The following is a 24,853-nucleotide window of genomic DNA, read 5'->3' on the forward strand; positions in this document are numbered from 1 at the left end:
GGGCTACAATAGGGACTATAGGAGAAAATATAAATCGGGCAATTAATAATCAATTAAATTCAAACTCTTCAAAGAATTCATTTAATTAATCATTAAATAATTATTTATTTTCTACAACTAAATAATTATTGAAATCTCGTTTATATTCTCAAATATTACATTCGAGCTCCGGTCGATCATTACTTAGATTCTCCCCACATTAAGATATCTTATAACCACCAAATAATTTATTCACTGCTAAATAAATTAAATGATTTCTTTTCATGAGTCTTACCCGCTTAACTTATTTGAGTATGTCGGATACGAAATCAACTAGCCAGGACTTGGCATAAACAAATCTTATAAGCTACTCAAGGGTTATTATCAATCTCTTATTTCATCTCGATAATTAATTTCCACCTATTAATTCTTAATGTCTCTACCCAACGCACCGAAGGCCATTTGACTCAATATAGGAATCTCTCCCATTGTGACATCAAAGTAGAGATCATCAATTAAATATGTGCGTTAATTATCTAAGGATTAAGAGAGTAAACAATTTACTGTCAACTAGAAATAATACAATTTCATTTTGAACGGTGATGAAACAATTATTTCACTTTGTCCGGTTCAACACATGCTGGGTGTGCTAGCACAATAAATCAAAACAATAACTACAAAAGTTATTCTCTGTTTACTGTGATCAAGACCAATCACTTAAATTTTGTGCTACAATCTGTTACCAATGGTTAGTCCATTTCCATCTAAATTGTGAACGTTTATCTTTATATTCTAAACGAACTTTCAAAATGATCTTTCTGTGCGCCGTAGCACACCATTTCGAATACTATCAGAATATTAGACTTACGCTTTTAATTAATTTACAAAAAATCAATTAAATGCATTGAATACCCTATTGCAGATTCTCATAAAATGATAATAAGTTATTTTATTAATTCAATAATAAAATTATGAAGCTAAAAACGAGACTTTTAGTCTACTATCCTAACAAGTGGAACAACCGATTTCGGTATTTGGTATTGCATGGATACTAACACAACACTTGCAGGTTTTAGTGATGATGATTGGGCAGGTGATGCAGATGATCGAAAAAGCACGACGGGTGGATGTTTTTACCTTGGCACTCGTCTCCTGGTATAGCAAAAAGCAGAACAGTATCTCACTCTCCACTGCCGAATCAGAATATATCGCCGCAGGTAGCTGTTGTGCTCAATTCTTATGGATGAAACAAATGGCATGTGATTATGGTATTAGTCAAGATTTATTGCATATTTATTGTGACAATATGAGTGGAATTAATATTTCCAAGAATCCGGTTCAGCACTCTAGATCTAAGCATATTGACATCCGTCATCATTTCATTAGAAAGTTGGTAGAGGAAGAAACTGTCTCATCAGAGTATGTCACAACGGAAAATCAACTTGCTGACATCTTTACTAAACCGCTAGATGCACAAAGGTTTGATTCCTTACGAAATTCGCTTGGAATCTATATTCTTTAATCAGTGCAGTTGCATAAACTGTTGTAACAGTATGTGTCCAGACTTGCAACTTTTAAAGCATTAGGGACACATCATACATACTGCATTTTGTTCATCAAAGTTATGCATTAGACATACTGCATGTGACAAAAACTCATGTGTATTGGATACTATTTGTACTTTCGAATTTTGTGAGGTAGAACTTCATCAATCTCCAAATGATAGCTACAGAGGCTTTAGCTTATTTACTTCCCTCCACAGTCTTGCCATGGTTGGACACTCTTATAAGGAAAAACTGTCTCTTTTAATGAGTGAAATCTACTCTTGAACTACTGTTAATAATCTATATATATTCAACCATTTGGTCAGTGAATAGTTCAAAGCCTTTTTGAGTCGAGTCAGTAAATCAAGTGACCTAAAGCTCGCTACAGGGCTCAATTAGAAAGCCCAGGGGACTACACATTGCACGACCACTATAAATTATATATACGGTCAGTGAATAGTTCGAAGCCTAATTGAGTCGAGCCACTAAACCACATGACCGAACACTCACTACACGGCTCAATTAGAAAGCCCAGGGGACTGACTACACATTGCACGACCACTATAATCTCGTTTTTTTAATTGCTCTATTTTTCATGGAAAAAGCTACCATTAGAAGTGTGTGTACGCTACTGAATTAGAGCATTCTTGTGCTTGATTTGAGGCTTCTAAATTTGTTGTTAGTCATCTTGGTTGGACTTTTGGAGCTTGCTCTTTGTTAAAATTGAAGATAAACACTAGGCCAAAATGCAAGACTGGCGACGTTTTTTTTCGCGACGGTTATGCGTTCCGCACGTTTGCGACGTTTTTGTGCTTAAATCGTCGCTTAAAGTGGAAAATCTAGTTTTAGTTCAAAACCCTAGCGACGATTCAGGATAAGCGTCGCTAGCTAGCGACGCAAAATATACAAACGTCGCCAATACGAAAAAAAAAAAAAAATACTTTTCTTGGCGACGTAAACAGTGTTTCGTCGCTACGTTACATATTTTGTGATTTTATATTTCAGATGTTGCGACGTAACAGGAGAAATCGTCGCAAATATTATTTTAAAAAAAAAAATAATATACGTTGCGACGTTTCTTGATAAACGTCGCTAAAAGTACCCAATTATTTGTAATTAATTTATATGTGGCGACGGAAAGGGAAAAACGTCGCCACTGTTTTAGTAAAATTTTTTTTTTTAATATCCCGGCGACGGATTTACAAAATCGTCGCACAAAATGTGCACAATTTTTTTTTTTCGAATTTAGTAGCGACGTATTCTTCGATTCGTCGCTAGTTATCGGATATGTTGGAGACGAAAATGTGAAACGTCGCAAATATTGACTTATTATTCAATCAGACCCTAATTAGATCTATTTCCCCTCTCTCTCAAACTCTCCCCCTCTCCATCTCCCCGGCCCTCTCTCTCAAACTCTCCCCCTCTCTCTCAAACGTTGCCGTCGCCGACATCCGCCCGCCGCCGCCGTCTGCTGCTGACCCGTCACCGACATCCGTCCGCCCGCCTTTGCCGTCGCTGACAGTCATCCCGCCGCCGTCATCCAGCCGTTGCCCCCAATCTCCGCTGCCGATCCTTTGCCGTCGCAGCCGTTGCCGTCGCCGACAGCCGTCAGCCGCCAGCCCTCCGCCGTTGCCGACAGCCCTCCTTTGTTGCTGTCACCGTCTGCCGCTACTCCTCATTTTTTAAGGTAATTTTATGTTTTTTTAAATGTTTGTTTGTTTATGTTCAAAATTACGTGGGTGTTCGATTATCGATCTATTTTTAGGTTTTTTGTCGGAATTATGTGTTTGTTTGTTTTTGTTGATATGATGAGCCTGTGTTGCTCGATTTATTCGGAATTATTGTTGCTCGGAATTATGCGAATTGTTCTTGGGTTTTATGTTGCTCGGAATTATGTGTTTGCTCGGAAAAGCCGTTGCTCGGAATTATGTTTGTGAGTCTGTTGTGTGTGTGTGTGTTTTGGTGAGTGTGTATGTTTCTTTCTTCAGTTTTGTCTGCTTTGCTACTGTGTCGGTGGTTCTTTTTTTTTTTTTTTTTTTTTTTTTTTTTTTTTTTGAGAAAATTCTGGAAATTTTCGAAAAATAACTGAAAATGTCCGAAAAAATTCCGAAAATGAAGATTTCCGAAAATTTCCGATTTTCCGAAAATTCCGATAAAATCGGAATCGGAATCAATTTTCCGAAACACCCAAATCCGATCCGATCCGTCCGATTTCCACTCCTAATTATGACTATAAAATATATAAATAAATAAATAAACCTTTTCGAAAAAATATTGAAAAATTGCTTTAAATTAGGGTAAATTACAATCACATCCTAAGGTAAAGCTAAATTATGAAATTTTGAAAAATTGCTTTTAATAATTGTGATCCTTCCCAATTTCTAGGTAAACTTGTTAATTAAAGCATGCCAAAAGATAGGAGTTGGGTTTTATTAGGTGATCGTCGGTTAGCAGCATATCAAAATGGTTGTGTGGAATTTATGGATTTTGCCTTCGCTAGATGTGACGTTGATAATAAAATAAGATGTCCATGTAGAGACTGTAAGTGTCGTAAATGGGGGGATCGTGAATTCGTTCATAAACATTTACTTTGGAGGGGTTGGGATAAGATGTATGGGCAACGCCGATGGACTCTGCATGGAGAGTCCGAAGAACAATACATTGGCGAGGAAATGAACAATACTAATCATACAGAAATTCCCGAAGTTGCAATTTCAAATGATCCTGTTGATGTACGTGATAACATGGAAGACTTACTGCATGCGTTTCTTCATCACGATCATCATCACGATCAAGAAGATCTGCACGAAGAACCCAACCCCGAAACTGATGATTTTCGTACACTCATTGAAGAGTGGTGCATCCCCGTTTATGATGGATGCCGGGTATATACTAAACTTTCTTTTGTCATGGAGTTCTACAAAATTAAGTCTCGTGGCAAGATGAGTGATAATACATTTACTGAAACCCTTCAGTTAATGAGAAAACTTGATTTTTTAAATATACCCGACTCTTTTTATGAAGTTAAGAAGCTCATCGGTAAATTGGGGTGTGGTTACGTCAAGATTGATGCGTGTGAGAATGACTGCATGCTGTTTTGGAAGGATGACTTGAACTTAAATGCTTGCAAAGTGTGTAATGCTTCAAGATGGAAGAATCCAGTAGAAAACCAACCGAGTTCTTCAACCTCTCAGCGCAAAAGGGTACCGAAAAAAGTTTTGCGACACTTTCCATTGATTCCGAGGCTCAAGCGGCTATTTATATGTCAAAAATCAGCAATTAACATGAGATGGCACGCTGAGTCTCGATGTAACGATGGCGTTCTCAGGCACCCTGCTGATTCTGATGCTTGGAAAGAGTTTGACAAGAAGCACGAGTCATTCTCTTTGGACCCTCGAAATGTAAGGCTTGGCTTGGCTACTGACGGTTTTAATCCCTTTGGATCATTGAGCAACAAACATAGCACATGGCATGTAATTCTAATGGTTTACAACTTACCACCAAATATGTGCATGCAACGCTCTAATATGATGATGTCATTGCTTATTTCTGGTCCTAAAGGCCTGAAAAATGGCATTGATGTTTATCTACAGCCGTTGATGGACGAGCTTAATGAGTTGTGGGGTTCTGGGATAACAACTTTTGATGCGTACACCAAGCAATATTTTAATATGCGAGCCGCACTTTTGTGGACTATCAACGACTTCCCTGCGCTTGGTAACTTGTCGGGGTGGAGTACAAGTGGCTATCTTGCTTGCCCAAGTTGTGCCGAAAATACTGTGTCTGAACGTTTGTACAAGTCTAACAAACAATGCTATATGGGTCATAGTCGTTTTTCTGAAGACGGGGCTCCACCTCCGCCTTCAGGAGATGAGGTGTTATCAAAAACGGAGGGTATAAATGTTACATTTGGCGTAGGCCAAACAGTGCATCGAGCTTCCCAATGGAGAAAACGGAGTATATTCTTTGAATTACCGTACTGGAAAGATAATCTCATTCGGCACAATCTTGATGTCATGCATATTGAGAAAAATGTCGGTGAATTATTGCTTAGGTGGTTATTAAATATTCTTGGCAAAAATGACGGGTTTGACAATGCTAAGGAGGACATTGGAAAAATTAAAAAGCCACCGTCAGGCAAATCTGGTCCTCGATTTCCCAATCTCGTTCCAAAATTAGGAAAGTATCACAAGTTGTCTTCCCAATCCAAGAAGGCCGTGTGTGATGTTATAGCAAATGTTAAGGTTCCTAACGGCTATGCATCTAATATAGCCCGTTGTTTTGGTGAAGACAAAATAGGGGGATTGAAAAGCCATGACTACCACGTACTAATGCAACAGTTGCTTCCATTAGCAATCCGTAACGTGGACTTACCAAAAAAGTTGGCTAGTACAATAATCCAGTTGTGCAGTTTTTTTCGAGAATTGTGTTCAAAAACTAACTCAATTGAAGATTTTCGAAAACTGCACTCCGACATTGTGAAAATTTTGTGTGATCTTGAGAAATTGTTTCCTCCGGCATTCTTTGTTGTTATGATGCACATGCCGGTTCATCTAGCTCATGAAGCAATGGTTGCTGGACCGGTGAATTATAGATGGATGTATCCGATAGAGAGGTACTTAATTTCTTTAAAAATCTAATTTCTTTACTTCAATAAATATTTATTTTTAATAAATATTTATTTCAATCTCAGATACTTGGGTCACTTAAAGTCATTTGTCCGAAATAAAAAGTGCCCCGAGGGTTCAATTGCTGAATGCTACATCACTGAGGAGTGCTTAAATTTTTGCTCATTGTACACAGAAAGTTCATCTATGAACATTTCTGTCGATGATAGACAAGGCAATGAAGTGCGATCTAAGTACAGAACTCTTACTTATGATGAAATGGAAAAGGCACACAACTATTGTCTTTTTAACTCTGATGAAATTCAACCGTACATTGAGTAAGTTACTTATAAAAATCTTAAAACTACTACTATTTTCATTTGATTTTCATCCAATAAAAAACACAATTATTTTAGGGAGCACTTCGAGACCATTAAGAACAAAATCTCGACAAGTGACCCTGCTTACCATAGCGCATTCAGCAATTACAAGACAAAGAATTTCGTCATTGGTTCCAATCCTACGTAAGTGTTTGGTTTAACGTGAACTTAGTTTGTAAATGGTTTTAAAACGTAAAAATGAATAATTGGTGACTACATAGGTGCAAGGAAAGAGTGAACTGAGAGACGATATCAAAGCTTTAGCTTGTTCTCCTCAATTTAGAGTGAAGACTTTCAAGAGATTTGAAGTGCAAGGATTTATGTTCCGCACAAAGTCATCTGAAGAGTCTCTTTCAACTCAAAACAGTGGTGTTTTTGTCAAAGCAAAGACAACTACTTTCGCGAACTCCAAGGATAAATCTCCGAAAGAAGAAGACGTAGGGTACTATGGCGTAATAAAAGATATTATTGAACTCTCATTCGCCGTAGGTACAAAGAGGGTAGTTTTATTCGAATGTGATTGGGCTAATACTCGCATGAACAAGACGGACGGTTTGGGCTTTACACTTGTGAACTTAACAAAGCCAGATATAAAAGCGAGTCCCTTTGTTCTTCCATGTCAAGTATTGCAAGCTTTTTACGTTGATGATCCACGTGATAGGCCATGGGTGGTTCCGATTGTTATTAAACCAAGAGACAACTTTGCTTTGACTCCTGATGATCTCAATGTAGTTGAAGATGAATGTTATGAGATACTTCCTATAAATAATGACATAAATGCTATAGATGATATGGAAGAGTGAATAATTATTTTTGTTGTTCTAATATTTTTTTGAAGTCTTGTTTGGATTGTAATGTACTTGTTTTAATGTTATCATTTTATTTGCCATAATTTATTATTGTTATTTGTATATATATTTCTGTATATGTGTATCTTATTTTCTTTCTCAGGCGAGCAATGTCGACGGAAGATATTTCTGTTGAGCCTATAGGTGATGAGTCTACAAGTACCGACATAGTTGATTTGGAGTTTGACGGTATGGGTATTCCCGTAGCACCCGGGAGGTACAAGTTGGCGGTGGCAATTAGTAACGAGGTTACACATTGGGACAATTTTGATCCGTCTATTTCATGGCTTAAGCACAAGAAAGAGGGTCGTGTCGAAGGATTGTGGAAAGCATTTAAGGTATTTGAAAGTTCAAATTATTTTATTTATTTCAGTAATTATAATTATTTTGTTATCAATTAATTATTAATTTTTTTGTATGCCTTTTAGGTAACGTGGAAACTTTCTGAAAATGAGGCTACGAAGAAATGGTTCAACGAGACGGCCAATTGTCGTTGGAAAGATGCAAAAAATAAAAGATTGAAGGCGGTTTTTGATAAAGCGCCTAACCTTGCAGCTGCTAAGGCAAATCTTCCGGATAGGATTGGCGCTCAAACTTGGGAGAGGCTGTGTGATCAGTTTCATTCTATTTCTACTCCGGGGGATGATGGGAAGGTAATATGCTTTTAATTTAGGGATTTTTATGCAAAAGTCCCCAACCAAGCATGTTTATTATTCTAGGTTTAGGGGACATATCTCTTTTACCAATAAGCCCATCCCTTTAATATTTATTATAACTAAAGGAAACATTCATGTATATCCCAATATTACCCTCAACCATTTATACCCAATTCTTAATTGTAATCCAAATTAATCAATTTTGTCCATAAAAGTTCAATTTTGACCACAAAAATTCAATTTTGACTTTTTTTTGGAGTATAATTTAATATGCTCCAATTTCATCATTAACTTAATTTAATCTCAATTTGACCCCAAATTTCACAAATTATTAAATTTTGACCCAAAATTTTTTTTTTTTCAAAAAATATTTTTTTTTTCAAAAACTTTTTTTTTGCCGCCGGATTCCGGCGTTGACCGGCGGTCAACGCCGGTCTCCGGCGTTGACTTTTTTAATTTTTTTTTTTTTTTTTTTTTTTTTTTTTTTTTTCTTTCTTCCGGATTTTTTCGCCGGTCTCCGGCGTTGACTTTTTTTTTTTTTTTTTTTGCTTTTTTCTTTTTTTTTTTCTTTTCTTTTCTTCAGGATTTTTTCGCCGGTTTCCGGCGGTCTCTTTTTTTAGTGTTTTTTTAAGTTTTTTGTTTTGTTTTGTTTGGTTTGTTTTGTTTTTCCACGTCCGCCGCTAAACGTTGACCGTAATTGTGCTGTCACTGACAGTAAATTAACGTAATTATACTGTCAATGATAGTTAATTAACGTAATTGTACTGCCGTTGACATTACATTTATGTAATTGTGTTGCCGTTGACAGTAAATTAATGCAATATTATATTTTTTTATTTATTATTATTTTTTTTTATTTTTTTTTGATTTGTTGACAAGTCAACGTAATTATATTACTGTCGTTGACAGTAAAATAACTGTAAACACAATAATATTACTGTCAACAACATCAATATTATTATTTTTTTGTGGTGTTTGTATTAATATTACTGTCTATTATTGTAATATTACTGTAAACACAATAATATTACTGTGGTTGACGGTAATATTACTGTTTGTTATAGTAATATTCCTGTCAACCACATCAATATTATTCTTTTGTTTGGATATTTTGTTTGTTTGAGTTATTCACGGAGTAACGTAATAATATTACTGTCTACTATTGTAATATTACTGTTGCTATAGTAATATTACTGTTGCTATAGTAATATTACTGTCACTCACAGTAATATTAATTCTTTTGGTTTTTTTTATTTTGTTTACATTTGTTGAACGGACAACATAGTAATATTACTTTATTATACAATAATAATGAATTTTATTGTGTTAATATTAATGTGCTAGAGATTAATATAGCAATATCACTGTGTTAAACTATAGTTTAGTTATTTTTACTGTGTTTAACAGTAATATAGTTAATATTACTGTCATTCAAAGCAATATTGTTGTTTAAACGGAAAAAAAAGTTACAGAAAAAAAAATTAAAAAAAAAATAAAATAAAAAAAATAAAAAAAAGTCAACGCCGGAGACCGGTGTTTACCGCCGGTCAACGCCGGAATCCGGAAAAAAAATCCGGAAGAAAAAAAAAAAAAAAAAAAAAAAAAAAAAAATTTAAAGTCAACGCCGGAATCCGGAAAAAAAAAATCCGGAAGAAAAAAAAAAAAAAAGAAAAAAAAAAAATTAAAAGTCAACGCCGGAGACCGGCGTTGACCGCCGGTCAACGCCGGAATCCGCAAAAAAAAAAATCCGGAAGAAAAAAAAAAAAAAAAAAAAAAAAAAGTCAACGCCGGAGACCGGCGTTGACCGCCGGTCAACGCCGGAATCCGGCGAAAAAAAAAAGTTTTTGAAAAAAAAAAATTTGTGAAAAAAAAAAAGTTTTGGGTCAAAATTGAATAATTTGTGAAATTTGGGGTCAAATTGAAGTTAAATTAAGTTAAGGATGAAATTGGAGCATATAAAAGTAAGAGGGGTTATTTTAGTCCTTTACATAAATCTGGACCATGTGTGGACTTATTGGTAAAGGAGAATATTGTCTGGATCTCTTTATGAATAAGTTCCCACTGATGGGCTTATTTGTAATATGCCCTTTAATTTATGATTATATTTTCATATGTTTATGTGTATTAATTTGTGCAATATTTTTCACAGTCCAAGTCCACTAAATGCAAGGACTCAAGAAAGAAAGTGTCGACAGACCACCATTGGGGTCGAACAAGTATCAATAGTTGGTCCTATAATCATGTAAGTGGCTTAATTTATAATTTTAATTTATTTAAGTTTATATAAAATACATACTTATTGTATAATCTATTTTTTAGTTTAAAAAGTTTGGCAAAAATCCTACCGTGTTTGACACGTATAAGAAAGCCTACATGGGCATTGATGCGTTGAGGGAAACCGGACCATCTATTAGTGAGGAAGGAGAGACAGAGCCGTATAACGGGACAGCAACTCCTGAACAACTTCTCATTTCGGTAAGTAAAGTGTAATTATATTCTTCAATCGGTAGTATGTTAATTCTTTATATGTTTAGATGTGTGGCTATGGATATTTTGTTTTTTTAATATGTCAAGTTGTTGTGTACTGGTAAGGATTTTTTTTGGGTATGCTCGTATTTAGATGTTATGCTGTCGAATTTTTTGCTAAACTTTTGTACATAATCATTTTCAGGCTGATTTGGAGCGAGTTTATGATGAGACCATGCGTGATGGAAGTGACGAAAGCACGGCCAACTCGACTGCAATTGAAAAGGTTTTGGGAAAGAGTAAAGGCCTTGGAATTAAAAGTTCAAGCACAAGGATTGGAAAGTCGAGATTTTCTTCAACACCATCAGACGTGGAGATTCAACTGGAGATTCAAATGAAGGCAATGCAAGAACAAATGCAAATGAAAGACGAACAAGTGAATCGATTGGAACAACAATTGAACGAAAACCGAGAAACAAATATAGTTAAAGATGAAAAAGTTGATCGATTAGAACAACAATTGCAGGAAACCCGAGCTCTTTTGAACAACTTGCTCGAGCGTTTTAATGGTGGAGTATAAAAACGAGATGAAATTAGTGTGCCTCTTGAACTAATACATTTATGGTTTCAAGTTTTTATGTAATTTTTGAATTGATGTTTGTTGTATTTTGATTTTTAATTGGTAATCGTGGTTTTAAATATTTTTGAGTAAATATGGTTTTGGTTTTTTTTTTTATTTTTTTTAACAGGGGATTTTATTTTGTAATAAAAAATAATTAAAATAAATAAATTAATAAAAAAAAAAAAAAACATTTGCGACGAAATCTAACTCAGTTTTCGTCGCCACAAAAAATAGAACCGGGCGACGAAACAACTATTTAGTCGCCAACAGATTCGGTGAACTTGCGACGAAATAAACGAATTCGTAGCAAATACATGCGACGATACTAATTTTCCGTCGCTAACAATAAAAAAATAATTTTTTTCAGAAAATACGGTTTTCGCGACGAATGTATAGTTTCGTCGCGAAGGTTTGCGTCGCAATTGGATTTTCGTCGCTGACTTTGCGACGGGGCAGTACGCGACGCTTTTTTAATGATTTGGCGACGAAATTAAAGCGTCGCTAACGGCGAAAAAACGTCGCTACATGTCGAATTTCGTCGCGAAATTTCGTCGCCAGTGTTGCATTTTGGCCTAGTGAAACCCCATGGGTTTGATAATCCTCATAGTATCCTATTCACTTGTGTTCATACACTTATATTTTTTTTTCATTCACATTTATTTTTTGTCTCGTCTATTTTCGCTACGGTGCATATTAGGCATTCGAATAATAATAAAAAATTAAAAAAAAAAAATTCTTAGGGGTGGGTTCGTATTTTTTTTGGCGGCAATAAATTTCTTCGGAGTCACCCACTTTTATGAGCATTTTTTTCTGATTTCTTGACTTTGTTTTTGAATTGTGTAAGGACTCATCTGCAAAGAATAAAAGTGTGCTGGACTCAAAATTGGATTATATTGATTTCATTAATGTTGGGTGCAATACATTATGTAATTACCGTCTTTTGCTATTTCATAATTGTTAAACCACCCCTCTGCCACCCAAGAGTCAGTCATTAATCACTTTTAAAGGGATCAAGTGTCTTCTCGAATTCATCTTCCTCTTTTTTTCGAATTCTTTGTCTCTCTCTGCTTTGTTTCTCTCTTTCTCTCTTCTTCTGAAGAACACCACCCAAACAAAAAAAAAGAAAGGGAGAAATAGACGTTCAATGGGCAAACGAAAGGGGACCGCCGCATCGTCTTCATCTTCCAAGAAGAAGACTCGACCGGCGCCTGTGCCGCCGGCGCACCCACCGCCCACTCGCCGCCCGTTGGACCGCCGTCGCCGCCCGTCACACTGCCGTCGCCATTCACTTACTCTCCACCATCGGCACCCTCTTCACTGCTACCATCTCCTCAGAGATCGCCGCCACCACCGTCTTCGCCGCCACCGCCGCCACCACCGACGTCACCACCACCAAAGTCACCATATCAGGTATTACTCATTAAATTTCTTATTCTTATACATCGGAACGAAATAACCCCGTTGAATGTAAGCATTGTCATAATTGTTGAAATTAGATTAACATTGTTATTTAATGGAAATATTTCTCTTAACTTGTAGCTAATTACATTATTGATGTCAATTTATCTAGTTTATAAACTCTCTCTCTCTCTCTTCAAATGGTAAGATGACTCCTTATTTTAGAGTTTTTAGTAAGAATAATGATTATTCTAGTTTACGCATATTTCGTAGTTAATATTTTCCTTATTTGAAAACTCTAGAAATGCGTAAATTATTGAAGAAAACAGTTCATTGGATATTTATAGGATATAGCTCGTTGAATTAGGAAATACATATTTAGATCATAATTATCATCGAATTTATAATTCATGGCATATTGTCTTGAATGACCATCATTTTCTTATTCACCACAAAAATAACCATTGAACCAAACTGACGGTTTGTTCGAACCGACAGTTTTGAACTGACCATGAACCTTACTGTACACGGTCTAGTCTGGTTCAGTCGATACTTGAACTTGAATCGATAATCCCAAACTAAAACTAGCCCGGACTGTTTATTGTAACGAAGAGGCGAAGTGCGCAGTGTGACAAAGAATGGGTGGAGTTGGAAACGAAGAGGCGAAGTGCAAGTCATATATCAGAGTGATGGAAGACTTCTTAATAAAGTCAAAACCCTATATTGTTTTGCTAAAATAGTTCATGGATATGGTTCATAAACATTGTGAGGACACAAGGTTTTTGTTTCGTCATGCGTTGCATTTTTTTCTAATGGACTAGTAGAAAACTGGCTTTTTACTACGGTAAAAAGCCGTAACAAATGGTATCTTCTACTACGGGATAAATTTAGAGTCTTACTAAATGCTATAAACTATCGGAGCAAAAAATATATTTGCTACGGCCATTTACCATAGCAAAGTTTTTGTCACTCCCATATATGCTACCGGGCGAATTCGTAATAAATGTAAGCAAAAGCCTTTTACAACAAATTTGGTACCCTTTGCTACGGTTAATGATCGTAGTAATAAAAAAAATTATTGGTATGAAATTACATTTTAGTGATTTTTAGCTAATAAAAATACAAGGTTATCTTGATAAAATGGACGAGCGATAACTTTCATCGAAATAAAAAATAAATGCCTTATTATGTTAATAAAATTATATTTGAGTGACTTGCTTATTGCCCGTTAATTAATTGTATCTAGTTAAGAATTAATTTAAAGGAAAGACTCCATGTAAATTCAGAGGTAAATGTTGTTGAATTCATTTCCATAATTTAATTTTTTTTTTCAGGGAAAATGATTAGTATTATTAGATGATATCCGTCGAAATGGTTCGAAGGATTAAACCTTCGTTATAAGGGAAACCGTAATTCGTGGCCAAAGAGTGTGCCAAATTATTCTCAGATTACCTAATAAAATGGAAAGAGCAAAACTTAAGAGTTTTAGCAATTGATAAACTTGCTTCGATGAAGGCCCCGAATGGTAGTGAGGAGTGGTCCTGTGTACGAAGCACCGAGACCACTTGTAAGTTGTTGTTTTCCACCACAATCTCTTGTCAGCCCTTGTCCTTTGCTGTTATTAGTGCCCGAAGAATTGTGTGGGCTTCGCCATACACCACCATAGGTCTCGTAACGAACTGTTGGACCTTCCAGAACACGCATCTCCTCGAAAATTTGGAGCAACAAGAGCTGTATAATTTAATATTGATAATGTTAAATACACATGGCACGATGTTAGTGGCATCCGTTTATATTAGCAAAATGACACATCCGTTTTAAATTGGCTTAGTTCCATTTTGCATCCTGAAATATAAGTCTTTGGCAATTTGCACCCTCGAAAATAATAATAGCACTTTGCATCATCGAAACACAATAAATCATGCATAATGCACCTGGAATGAATTTTAAATCTAATGAAAATAATTTAATATTTTTAGTGGTGTTTTTCTAGGATCGATGTTAAATGACAATTTTATTTTTATTTTATTTATATTCATCAATCATTTTGAAACAACTAAGTGCAAAAATACATCTCATAGATATATTTAAAAAAATTACAAAAAATATTTTACAAACACATAAGTATAAAAATCATTCAGCTAGTTTGTTATCGAGTTATTTGAAAATTATATTTTTTCTGAAAGTTTTCTACCAAATATTTTCACTAACAACAGTAAAAGATCCATCAATCAAACGATTAAGTAAGAAGTGTCTTGTTTTTCTTTTAGAAAATATAGTGTTATTCAATAATTCATTGTGATTTTTTTTATTTGTTCTTTTTGCATTTTATACGCTTGAATTTATGTTGGAGATTGAAGAAAATACTAATTTAATTTATTATTTTACACTCTAGAAATAAATAACCAATAAAAATTGAAATTACCATCATTAAGTTTTAAATATTCAATTCAAGATGTATAATGAATGATTTGTTGTGTTTGAGGGTGCAAAGTGCTATTAATTGTTTTGGAGGGTGCAAATTGTCAAAATACTATATTTCAAAGGTGCAAAGTGGAACTAAGTTGTTTTAATTTTAATTCCTTAAAAAAATGTTAAAATTTGTATGGCGTAACTCCCTTCTTAACATATTATTAGGTTCCTTCGACCCTACACCCGGTGAAAAACACCGGGTGAGTCTTCTGCTGCCACGTGTTCTTTTTTTTATTTTTCTAAAACCCCTAAAGGTAAACCCTAGCGGGGAATTTATTATAAAATACAAAAAAGAGACACGTGGCAGCAGAAGACCCACCCGGTGTTTTTCACCGGGTGTAGGGTCGAACAAATCATATTATTAAGTTTCTCAAAAAAAAAAAATGGCACTTTACAAATAAGCTTATGAATGGATACTTATTCATAGAAGGTCGAGAAAAAAAACTCTTATACAAAAAAATCCACATATGTTCCAAATGTTTGTAAAAGACTAAAATAGCCTCTCACATTTTAATATGCTCCAATTTCATCTTTTAATTTTATCTAACCTCAATCTAACCACACATTTCATAAATTATTCAATTTTGATCCAAAACACAATTTTATGGATAATTTCGTCTGTCGCCACCGTTGACCACCGGTTTCCTATGTTGACATTTTCTTTTTGTTTTTCCTTTCCTGATTTTTCCACCGCCGGTCTCTGGCGTTGACTATTTAGAGTTTATATATATATATATATATATATATATATATATATATATATATATATATATATATATATATATATATATATATATATATATATATATATTCTTTAACATTTTTTTGCCCCATGTTTAAACAACGATATTGTTGTGGTTGACAGTAATATTAACTATATTACTGTTAAACATAGTAATATTAACTGTACTACAGTTTAACACATTAATATTGCTATATTAATCTCTAGCACAGTAATATTAGCACAACTAAAGTCATTATTATTTTGTAATAGAGTAATTTTAATATGTTGACCGTTCAACAAAGGTGAACATAATAAAAAGACAAAAGAATTAATATTACTATAACAACAGTAATATTACCGTCAACCACAGTAATATTATTGTGTTTCACAATAATATTATTACAATAGTAGACAGTAATATTAATACGTTACTTCGTCAACAATTCAAACAAAACAAAAAACCCATAAAAATAATACTATTAAAGTGGTTGACAGTAATATTATTGTGTTTACAGTTATTTTACAGTCAACGACAGTAATATAATTACGTTGACTTGTCAACTAATCAAACAAAATTAAAAAAAAATCTAAAGAAATAATAATATTGTCGTTGAATTTAATTGTACTGTCAACAACAGTACAATTACATAAATGTATTGTCAACGGTAGTACAATTACATTAATGTAATGTCAACGACAGTATAATTACGTTAATGTACTGGTAGTGGCAGTATAATTACTGTTAGTGACAGTACAATTACGATCAACGTTTAACGGCGGCCGTAAAAAAAGGATAAATATTTTATGAGAAAAAAAAATCTCTAAAAAAAATCAACGCCGAAGACCGCCGGAAAAAAACAGACCAGAAAAAATAAAAAAATGAAAGTCAAAATTGGATTTTTGTGGTCAAAATTCATTAAATTAGGATTACAATTAAAGAGTTCGGTGTAAATAATTGGGGGTAATTTTGTCATAAACATTATTTTTTCTTTTATTTATAATAAATATTAAAGGAATGGACTTATTGACGAAAGAGATATAACCCCTAAATCTATAATAATAAAGATGGGTTGGTCAGAGACTTATGCACATACATGAAGAAAAAAAAGTTATTATTAATTTGTTAAAAGTATATATTCAAAACCAAAATATACTCTTACCGAACACAAACAAGTATTTAGTTTGTTGTTTTAGTCAACTGTATTTCATGAAATTGTACATGATGTCAAAATAGAAGTGGCTCCTAAAGAATAGTAATAATAAAAACAATTATAAGAGCAACTCTAATGGGGTATTAAATAGAGTATTCAAACATTTAACTTTTATTTACATACTTAAAAATAAATTTTTTTAACTCCAATGGAGTTATCAAATGAGGTTTCTATTTTGATAATTCACCTTTTGGGTTGTAAAAATACTTGCTGGAAATTGAGTTATCAAAAATGTAACCTCCTAACCATCGAATCAGAAGTTGACACGTGGCAATTACAAATAAAACCACCAATAAACTTTCAATTGATAATTAATTTAATAACCATAGTTAGAGTAGATGGATTTTAAATTAATATTAAAATAATTGTCAAATATCAAATGAGTATTTGATAACTCAATTTTGATATCTAACATTGGAGTTGCTCTAACATATAGTAAAAAGTAAGGTTCCATATGGGCTTGCGAGAAAATACATTCACTTTAGCCTCATAGTTATGAATAAAAATTGCACAAAATTTTCGAATTCTACTGCTTTCGGTCATAAAAGTTTCTATTTTTAATTCTGAAAATTTTGATTTTTGATTTTTTTTGAACGAATTTGGAATTCGTATTACATTCCTATTTTCGGTTTTATTTTAATTTCTGACAAATTCTAACTTTTTTTTTCTTGAAATTTAATCTTACGAGTTATAATATCAATATCATTATGTATTTTATTTTATAATTAACTAAAAAAAATAGAAATTTAAAATCCCAACGATTCCGATCCAATTTTGTAGAGCAAGCTTTTTCATTTCAATTTCTGAAAAAATTATTTTTCTTTTCTCCAGAAGGTCTAATTATCATTCAATTTGTTCGATTTTCACCCTTCCCCCCCCCCCCCCCCCCCCCCCCCCCCCCCTCTTATTAAGCTGCACAACGGTGGTTGGGGGTTACACGCTAAGATCCCAATATATCCATAAGTGAAAACTAATTAATCGAGTTAGGATAAATTCTTGCCAAAACAATAGGTGAACATAATAATCGATTTACAACTCTAGACTTATAGTGCACTCGTCGCAACCAATGAACATGGACCCATGTGTTGACTAAATGAAATAAAAGTAGTTGAAACAGGAGAATCAATGCCCTCATTTTGTAACCAATTTGCCAAGTTGAAGTTGATCATTTCAAATAATAAGAGAGAGAGAGAGAAAAAAAATAAAAAAATAAAAAGATGACCGTTGACTTTGACTCTGTTCATGACCATTCACGACACAAATTCTTGACCCCAATCTTTAATTCTCCACGTTCTGTTGTCTGATTTCAATATTTTTGTAGCTAGCTGATATAAAAATAGCAAATAATTTTTCATGGGGGATGCTAACACAAATTGGAGGATACCCAAAAATATGTTGCTTTTATTAATATTGCAATGAGAAAGGCAACAAACTTGTTTCTGATGAAAAAATAACACAAATTAATAAAGCAAAAAGTTACTTTTTCCTTTTGTGGTGAAATTGTAAATATACTTTTAGATTTCATATTGGAGTTGAGTTATTTAATTTAGAAAATAAGAATCTTTGCATTCATAATAACAACATTATATTGGCTTTTTTGGACGAATTTATTCATTCCACTACGGATTTAACTTGTTAAATCTCAATTCGGACAAGTTTTTGAGTTATTTGCTATGAAGGAATTTATTTGATGATTATTAACCGTTGATCTGCAGTAATCAAATACATATTGATTATTGATACGACTCGGCGTAGCTCTCGCAAGCCAAAACCCAACCAACGCTATTTAAAAGATGGCTAGAATGATATGCTCGAGAGAAGTGTAATTAAATATTATTATTTATTTACTTATCTTTTATTTAGTACTTATTACTTCCCCCTTCCAATTTTATTTGTCTTTCTAGAGATTTTTTTTTATTTCAAAATAATTGTCACTTTACAATTTCAATGGAACATTTATTGTGTTTTCTCAAATTTGCCATTACTACTATTAAGAGAATTAATGATGAAGCAATTAATGAGAGTGGTTTTTTAGTCATTTTATTATGATTTTTCGAGAATCCATGCATATTTATTGACTTTCTTAATACATGTGCAAGAGCTCAAAACGACGAATAAAACGGGAAGAACGGAGTATTCGATAATGGGTAATTATTGTAAAGAAGTTAATGTATTAATTGGGAACTATTGTTATAGTGGGTTTTTCTTTAAGGCAAAAACTGAACTTGAACTTTCATCTACATCAATATCATTGCTTCTTTTACCAGGAGATTGTATCACATACCAATATATATGTGTGTTTAGTGAAATATTATCTCACCACGTCGATGCTAAAAATCATCCGGTGTATTTAACCTGGTGTATAGCATCTCAATAACATGATGAAGGTATCCAAAATCCATCTTTCAAATCCATTTTTTCAAATCCAAAATCCTTCAATTTAAATTTGAATTAAATAAAAATTAAGTAAATTAGTTAACATTATTTATCTTGCAAACCAAATAAAACAGTCCAAATTGTTTATATAGATGGATTGTGTATCAAATGAGAATCTATGCTACACGGACACGGATACGTGGACACGGCGATACGCGGATACGGACACGGCGATACGGCATTTCCAAAAAACTAGGATACGGACACGCGGGGATACGCGTAAATATAAAAAATATAGGGGTATATTTATAAATAATAAAAATATAGGGGTACATTTATAAATAGTAAAAAATATGTATAAGTCGTCATCGCATAAGAGAACAGCTCGCCCTTGTTGCTCGTGTTCTTGGTCGCCGTCGCATGCTAGACTTTTGGAGTTTTGGGTGGACTCACAAAGAAAACAAAGGAAATGCGTATTAGAGAGAAGAAAATGTGCATTTTTTTTTATTAGGGTTCTCTCTTACGTTATTAAAACGTAAGAGAAGTGTCCCAACTTTTTTAAAATTGTGGACACTGCCCGACACGGGTGTCCTACTTTTAGCGAAATTACGACACGGCCCGACACGGGTGTCCGAGAAGTGTCCAGGTATGTCCGAGTGTCCAGGTGTCGGATACGAGGACTCTTCACCTTCTAGAAGTGTCGGTGCAGCATAGATGAGAATTCATCGGCCATTTTAATCATATGTTTTTTTTAGGACATTTGCTGAATGGGCCGGGCTTGAGTCCACAGGATAGCCAATTGTTTCTTGAACCTGTGATTCAACAATTAAAAGAAAGAAAAAGAAACTTGGAAACCGGTTACTTGGGATATAGTGTGATGGTCCAGCTACTATTTGAAATTATTATATACACAAATGCATGTATGCTTACTATTTTAATCGAATACATAGGAAAATAAAGAATGTAATTATTCTTAATTAAAAAGAAAACAGTTACAAAATTCGAGTGAGTACTTAATCCATAGTAAATAAAATTAAGCCTTGTAATTTGCTTACCTATATCGGATTAGATTAAATTGAACTAATTCCCTATTGATTAATTAACTATTTAATTAATAACATATTTCGTTATTTAGATTATATGTTGTATTAAATTTCTTAGATTATGTTACTTTATGTAAATTGTCTATAAAGTCTCTTATTTAACAAAATTAAATAATTATTTTAATGATAAAATTATATTTTTTAATCACCCTCTACAAAATTAATCAGATGAGGGGTCAGGGTGTTACTAATTTAGTGAAATATAAGTATTTAACTGTGGGCTTCCACTTTAGTAATGGACTTAAATAATGTTAAATCTTACCAACTGAACATTTTATTAACTCCTACTATTTAGTCAAGGGGCGTGCTAAATTCCACACTAAAATTTGCTAAATCTCACACATAAATTAAAAAAAAAATTCTCTCTCTATTAAAATTCTCTCTAAAATGATTTTATCCAAGTCACTCAAAATTCAATAATTTTTACGTGAATAATCATAAAAAATGAGTTCCGTTTTATTTAATATTTATTCAATTTCATTAAGCCTTTTTAATTATTCAAATTCATATTAATTCGAATTTTTTCCTCAAATTCCAAATTTATTTTAGTTTGAACATGTGAAATTTTTTGTCAAATTCGAACTTGGAATGCTAGGGATATTTTTAGTATGTGATTTTGTGAAAAAAAATAGGGAAAAAAAGAAGGGTGGGAAAGGAGAGAGAAGATTGTAGAGAGATAAATATTTTTAATTATATACATGATTTGATAAAAATAGTGTGGGATTTAGCATTTCAGTTTAGTCAATCTAATCTGATATTAGCAAGTAGAACAGAACGAGGCCTAAATATACCATTATAACAGTAATTGAAAAACATTAAAAAATAAAAACTACAAATATATAAAAAAAAAAAAAAAAAAAAAAAAAAACCAACGTTACATTTCAGCTGAAGAATCCATGTGCATGCAGCACAACCAAATTACAATAATAAATTAAAGAACCAAAAAAAAAAAAAAAAAAAAAAACCGAAAAACGAAACACCGAAAATTACTATAAAAACTTAGGCACATTTGAAATCCTCAGGTAGGGTTTTGCCACAAGTGTTGATAAGCAAGCTCAATGAAATAGGAATGTCGATATTAATGCCGAGGATATTCGCTTTCAATGCGGTGCAAAGGCAAACTGCAGCTTCAAGATCCAATAAACCACCAAGTACCGAGCAGCATGGGTGGTCCGGTGGGCTCCCAAGTTCCGCCCCAACGCTTCCGTTTAGCAGCTTTGCGCATATCCCTAGCTTTAGGGCGTCTCTCGGGCAGCTTCCCTTTACCGGGCTCGGGTTCGGGTTCGGGTTCGGGTTCGGGTTTGGGTTCGGGTTGTGACAACCGAAGTAGCAACTACTTACTAGGGCAAAGAACATAAGATTGAGGGTGAGAAAGAGAAGGGATGATGAGAGTTTCTTGGAACTCATATTTTGATCACTTTTTTTATTTTCACAAAAAGGAAATAAAATTCTATTTTTTTCTCTCTTTCTATTTTCCTCTTGTGAAGAAGGTTCATTTGGAGGGTATTTATAGGGGTAAATTGCAAGCTAGGGTTAGAATATTGGAATTTGGATATATATCCTTTGGGCAAAATTAAAAATAAAAATTAATTCAATTTTGTTGTGGATATATAAGTATATTTGTCGACGTTTGATTGGCTTGATTGGCAACATGCACATGGGAAATATTTTTTTATCTAGCTAATATGCATGGTAGAGATATATAATTTATTATTGCTCTGCAACAAAATAAAATAATTTACTTGATAATAGATCAAGGATATGGAACGATATATTATACAGTAAAATCTCGATAAATAATAACTTCGCTTAAATACTAATTTATTGTGGTCTCCACTTTGTGAAAATGCATTAAATTAGTCATGACTGTATTAATTTATCGAGATTTAATTATTTATCCAATATATGATACTGCTTAGTGCCAAGAACGTTTTTAAATATATAATCCTTATATTTGACAACATCAATTATTATGAATAAAAAGTAATGAATTACATCTCAAATCCACACAAAAATTATCAATACTATATATAATATATATCAAATACGAATGTTTATCCAAAGAATGCTTTTGGGAGGGGGCCAAAGCCCCTTCTATTAAAATTATTTTTTTGTCCAAAATATTTGTTAATAATATATGCAATCACTCCATTTCTATCAAATTCATTGGCTAAAATTTGCAAAAACATATATAAATATAGCATATGCAAGATTCCCCTAAAGCATTTGGCCTAATCCATTTCATGGTTTTTGTTGTGTTGCACAAGAGATTAATTAAATTCTAAATAGAGAATTACAGCTAAACCTTTATAAATTAATACAGTCAGAACTAAAAAAAATCTATTAATTTAGTGAAATATTAAATTATTGAGTTATTAATTTGGTAAAATTTATATCGACTCGGAACCGGAAAAAAAAAATTATATAATCAAGAATTAACTACCCATTATTAATTTGTCGAGGTTCTACTGTACTAGGTGCCATTAAAAAATGCATTGAAGATAAATAAATAGTAATTAAGTAAATGAATTAGCTATATTTGTGGTGAAGTCACAAGAATAGATTTTTGGGGTCACAAGATGAACCAATGGCCACACATAAGTAAATCAGCCCCGTGACTTCACTCGCCTAGATTTTCGTGTCAATTCTTTTCTGCAATTGCCTGTCCTCCTTTTATTATTTTTTATATATATATATATATATATATTATATTTATATTCTTCATATTTGATATTTCAACCAATCATATACGTTTTCAAATTAAAGATATACCTTTTGGTCCAACTTATTTTTCTAATTTTTTTTTCTATTGAGGTAATAATAATCTATGGATTTCTAAGGTATGCAGACAAATAAAACCATGTGTTCCAACAGCACCACTTGCTTCTGATTTAATTTTTTTGTTTTCTAGTTTTTTCACGGTCCAATTAATATCACTTATAGTAAAAAAGATTATCCAGTACTAATTTTTTTTTTATAAATAAAACAATATAATTTTATTTTTCTTTCGATAATACACATTTTATAAGAACAGGAGTTTAGTTCAGTTCGTGTTGTCTACGGATTCCCTTATTGGTATGTGGAAATTGGATCGATATTTTCGATTTCTGTTGATTCCGATCAGAAATTTTCCGATTTTGGAACAAGTTTTTTCGCTCCAGTTTCCAAAATTCCAATATCCGATATTTTTCGTTTTTTTTGGAACGGAATTAAAACTAGTTTTTCACATCCTAAAAAAATGATTATTTTTTCCGAAAGGGCTAATTGCAATCCAATCCGTTCGATTTACACCCTAGGTATAGCCAATGAAAGCTTACATAATTTTGTTAGACGAAGTAGTCTGTCTGGTAAATCATTTAGAAATTTGATGGTAATACGACCTTATTATTTTGAAAAAGGGTAAAAAGCAGTTTGCCCCTAAAACTAAGGTCTGTTTTGCACTTTGACCCCCAAATAAATGTTTTTTGCACGTTTTTAATTACCTTAACTCGTTTTTTTGTTGGACGGTACCCTAAAAGTGGCATTTTTTGGCAATCTTCACCGGTATCTTTAGCACGTTTATTTCACGTGAGTTTTGCAGGGGCAAAATTCACATGATTTTCATGTGCTTAGGATTCCTGTGGAAATCGCCTGAAAATGTCCATATTAGGGCACCGTGCAACAAAAATACGAGTGAAGGTAAAAACATGCAAAAAAAAATTGTTTGGGGAGCAAAGTGCAAAACGGGCCTTAGTTAAGGGGGCAAACTGCTTTTTACTCTTTTGAAAATTTTCAAATAACTCAACAGAATTACTGCTTCAAAGAAGCAAGTAATTACTGTTTTACTAAAAATACTTTACTAGCTACGGTTTAATTTTCAAGTTAATATGAATATATTGTCAAATATTGCAAAAACCATGCCAAGATAACTTCATGTATTATATAGATTTTGTTCTCCCGAAATAAATCCTCAAGCATGCGCCGTAGAAACGGCTAGGCCTTGAGCCGCAAAGCCCATTCCTTAGGAGTTAGGACCCAACATTATATATGTGCACATTAGAATATGGACTATATTCTCCGAACTTGAATCAAATTATTTGATATTCAGTTTCAGATTGATCGTTAAAAGATCATTTAATCAAATTATAGAGTTGTTGATTAGAAAAAAAGAAGAAGAAAAACGTATAACCTAGCTACTCGAGCTCGACTTGTGTTTGACTGGATTAAGACTCTTCGAACTCAACTCGAACTCGATAAAGTTAATTTCAAACAAAATTGAACACTTATGAGTTTGACTCGAACTCACTTCGTTTGCATGTTTACGTACATGAGACAACAGAAAAGTAAATAATGGGTTTCTGTTTAGTTGCAAACAGTGATAGTTTAGTAGTAATCACTACTTAATGTGCTAACATGTTTGATGAGTTGTTAATATAACCATTTGTATATTTTTTTTAAAGTAAATTACTCCTTATAATAAGAACAATT

At 33.2% G+C, this 24,853-nt stretch overlaps 3 protein-coding genes across 3 annotated transcripts; 2 read left to right on the forward strand and 1 right to left on the reverse strand.

Annotated features, from left to right (window-relative positions):
• The first annotated feature begins 4,132 nt into the window (after positions 1 to 4,132).
• Positions 4,133 to 7,313, forward strand: LOC105953906 (uncharacterized). The gene is made up of 3 exons (XM_088820695.1): positions 4,133 to 6,138; positions 6,217 to 6,418; positions 6,732 to 7,313. Exons 1-3 carry the CDS (start codon positions 4,133 to 4,135, stop codon positions 7,311 to 7,313), a joined length of 2,790 nt encoding a protein of 929 aa, XP_088676821.1.
• Positions 7,314 to 7,391: 78 nt separating this feature from the next.
• Positions 7,392 to 11,135, forward strand: LOC105954343 (uncharacterized). The gene is made up of 5 exons (XM_088818754.1): positions 7,392 to 7,696; positions 7,787 to 8,011; positions 10,164 to 10,256; positions 10,334 to 10,489; positions 10,686 to 11,135. The coding sequence occupies exons 1-5, from the start codon at positions 7,469 to 7,471 to the stop codon at positions 11,058 to 11,060; spliced, it is 1,077 nt and encodes a 358-aa protein (XP_088674880.1). The 5' UTR covers positions 7,392 to 7,468; the 3' UTR covers positions 11,061 to 11,135.
• A 10,056-nt stretch (positions 11,136 to 21,191) lies between these two features.
• LOC105965878 (14 kDa proline-rich protein DC2.15) lies at positions 21,192 to 21,910 on the reverse strand. Its single transcript, XM_012990422.2, has one exon. The coding sequence runs from the start codon at positions 21,791 to 21,793 to the stop codon at positions 21,386 to 21,388; it is 408 nt and encodes a 135-aa protein (XP_012845876.2). The 5' UTR covers positions 21,794 to 21,910; the 3' UTR covers positions 21,192 to 21,385.
• Positions 21,911 to 24,853: the final 2,943 nt, after the last annotated feature.

Source organism: Erythranthe guttata, chromosome 1 (genome assembly GCF_056151865.1).
Source record: "Erythranthe guttata isolate IM_541 chromosome 1, IM_541, whole genome shotgun sequence".
NCBI lineage: Eukaryota > Viridiplantae > Streptophyta > Magnoliopsida > Lamiales > Phrymaceae > Erythranthe > Erythranthe guttata.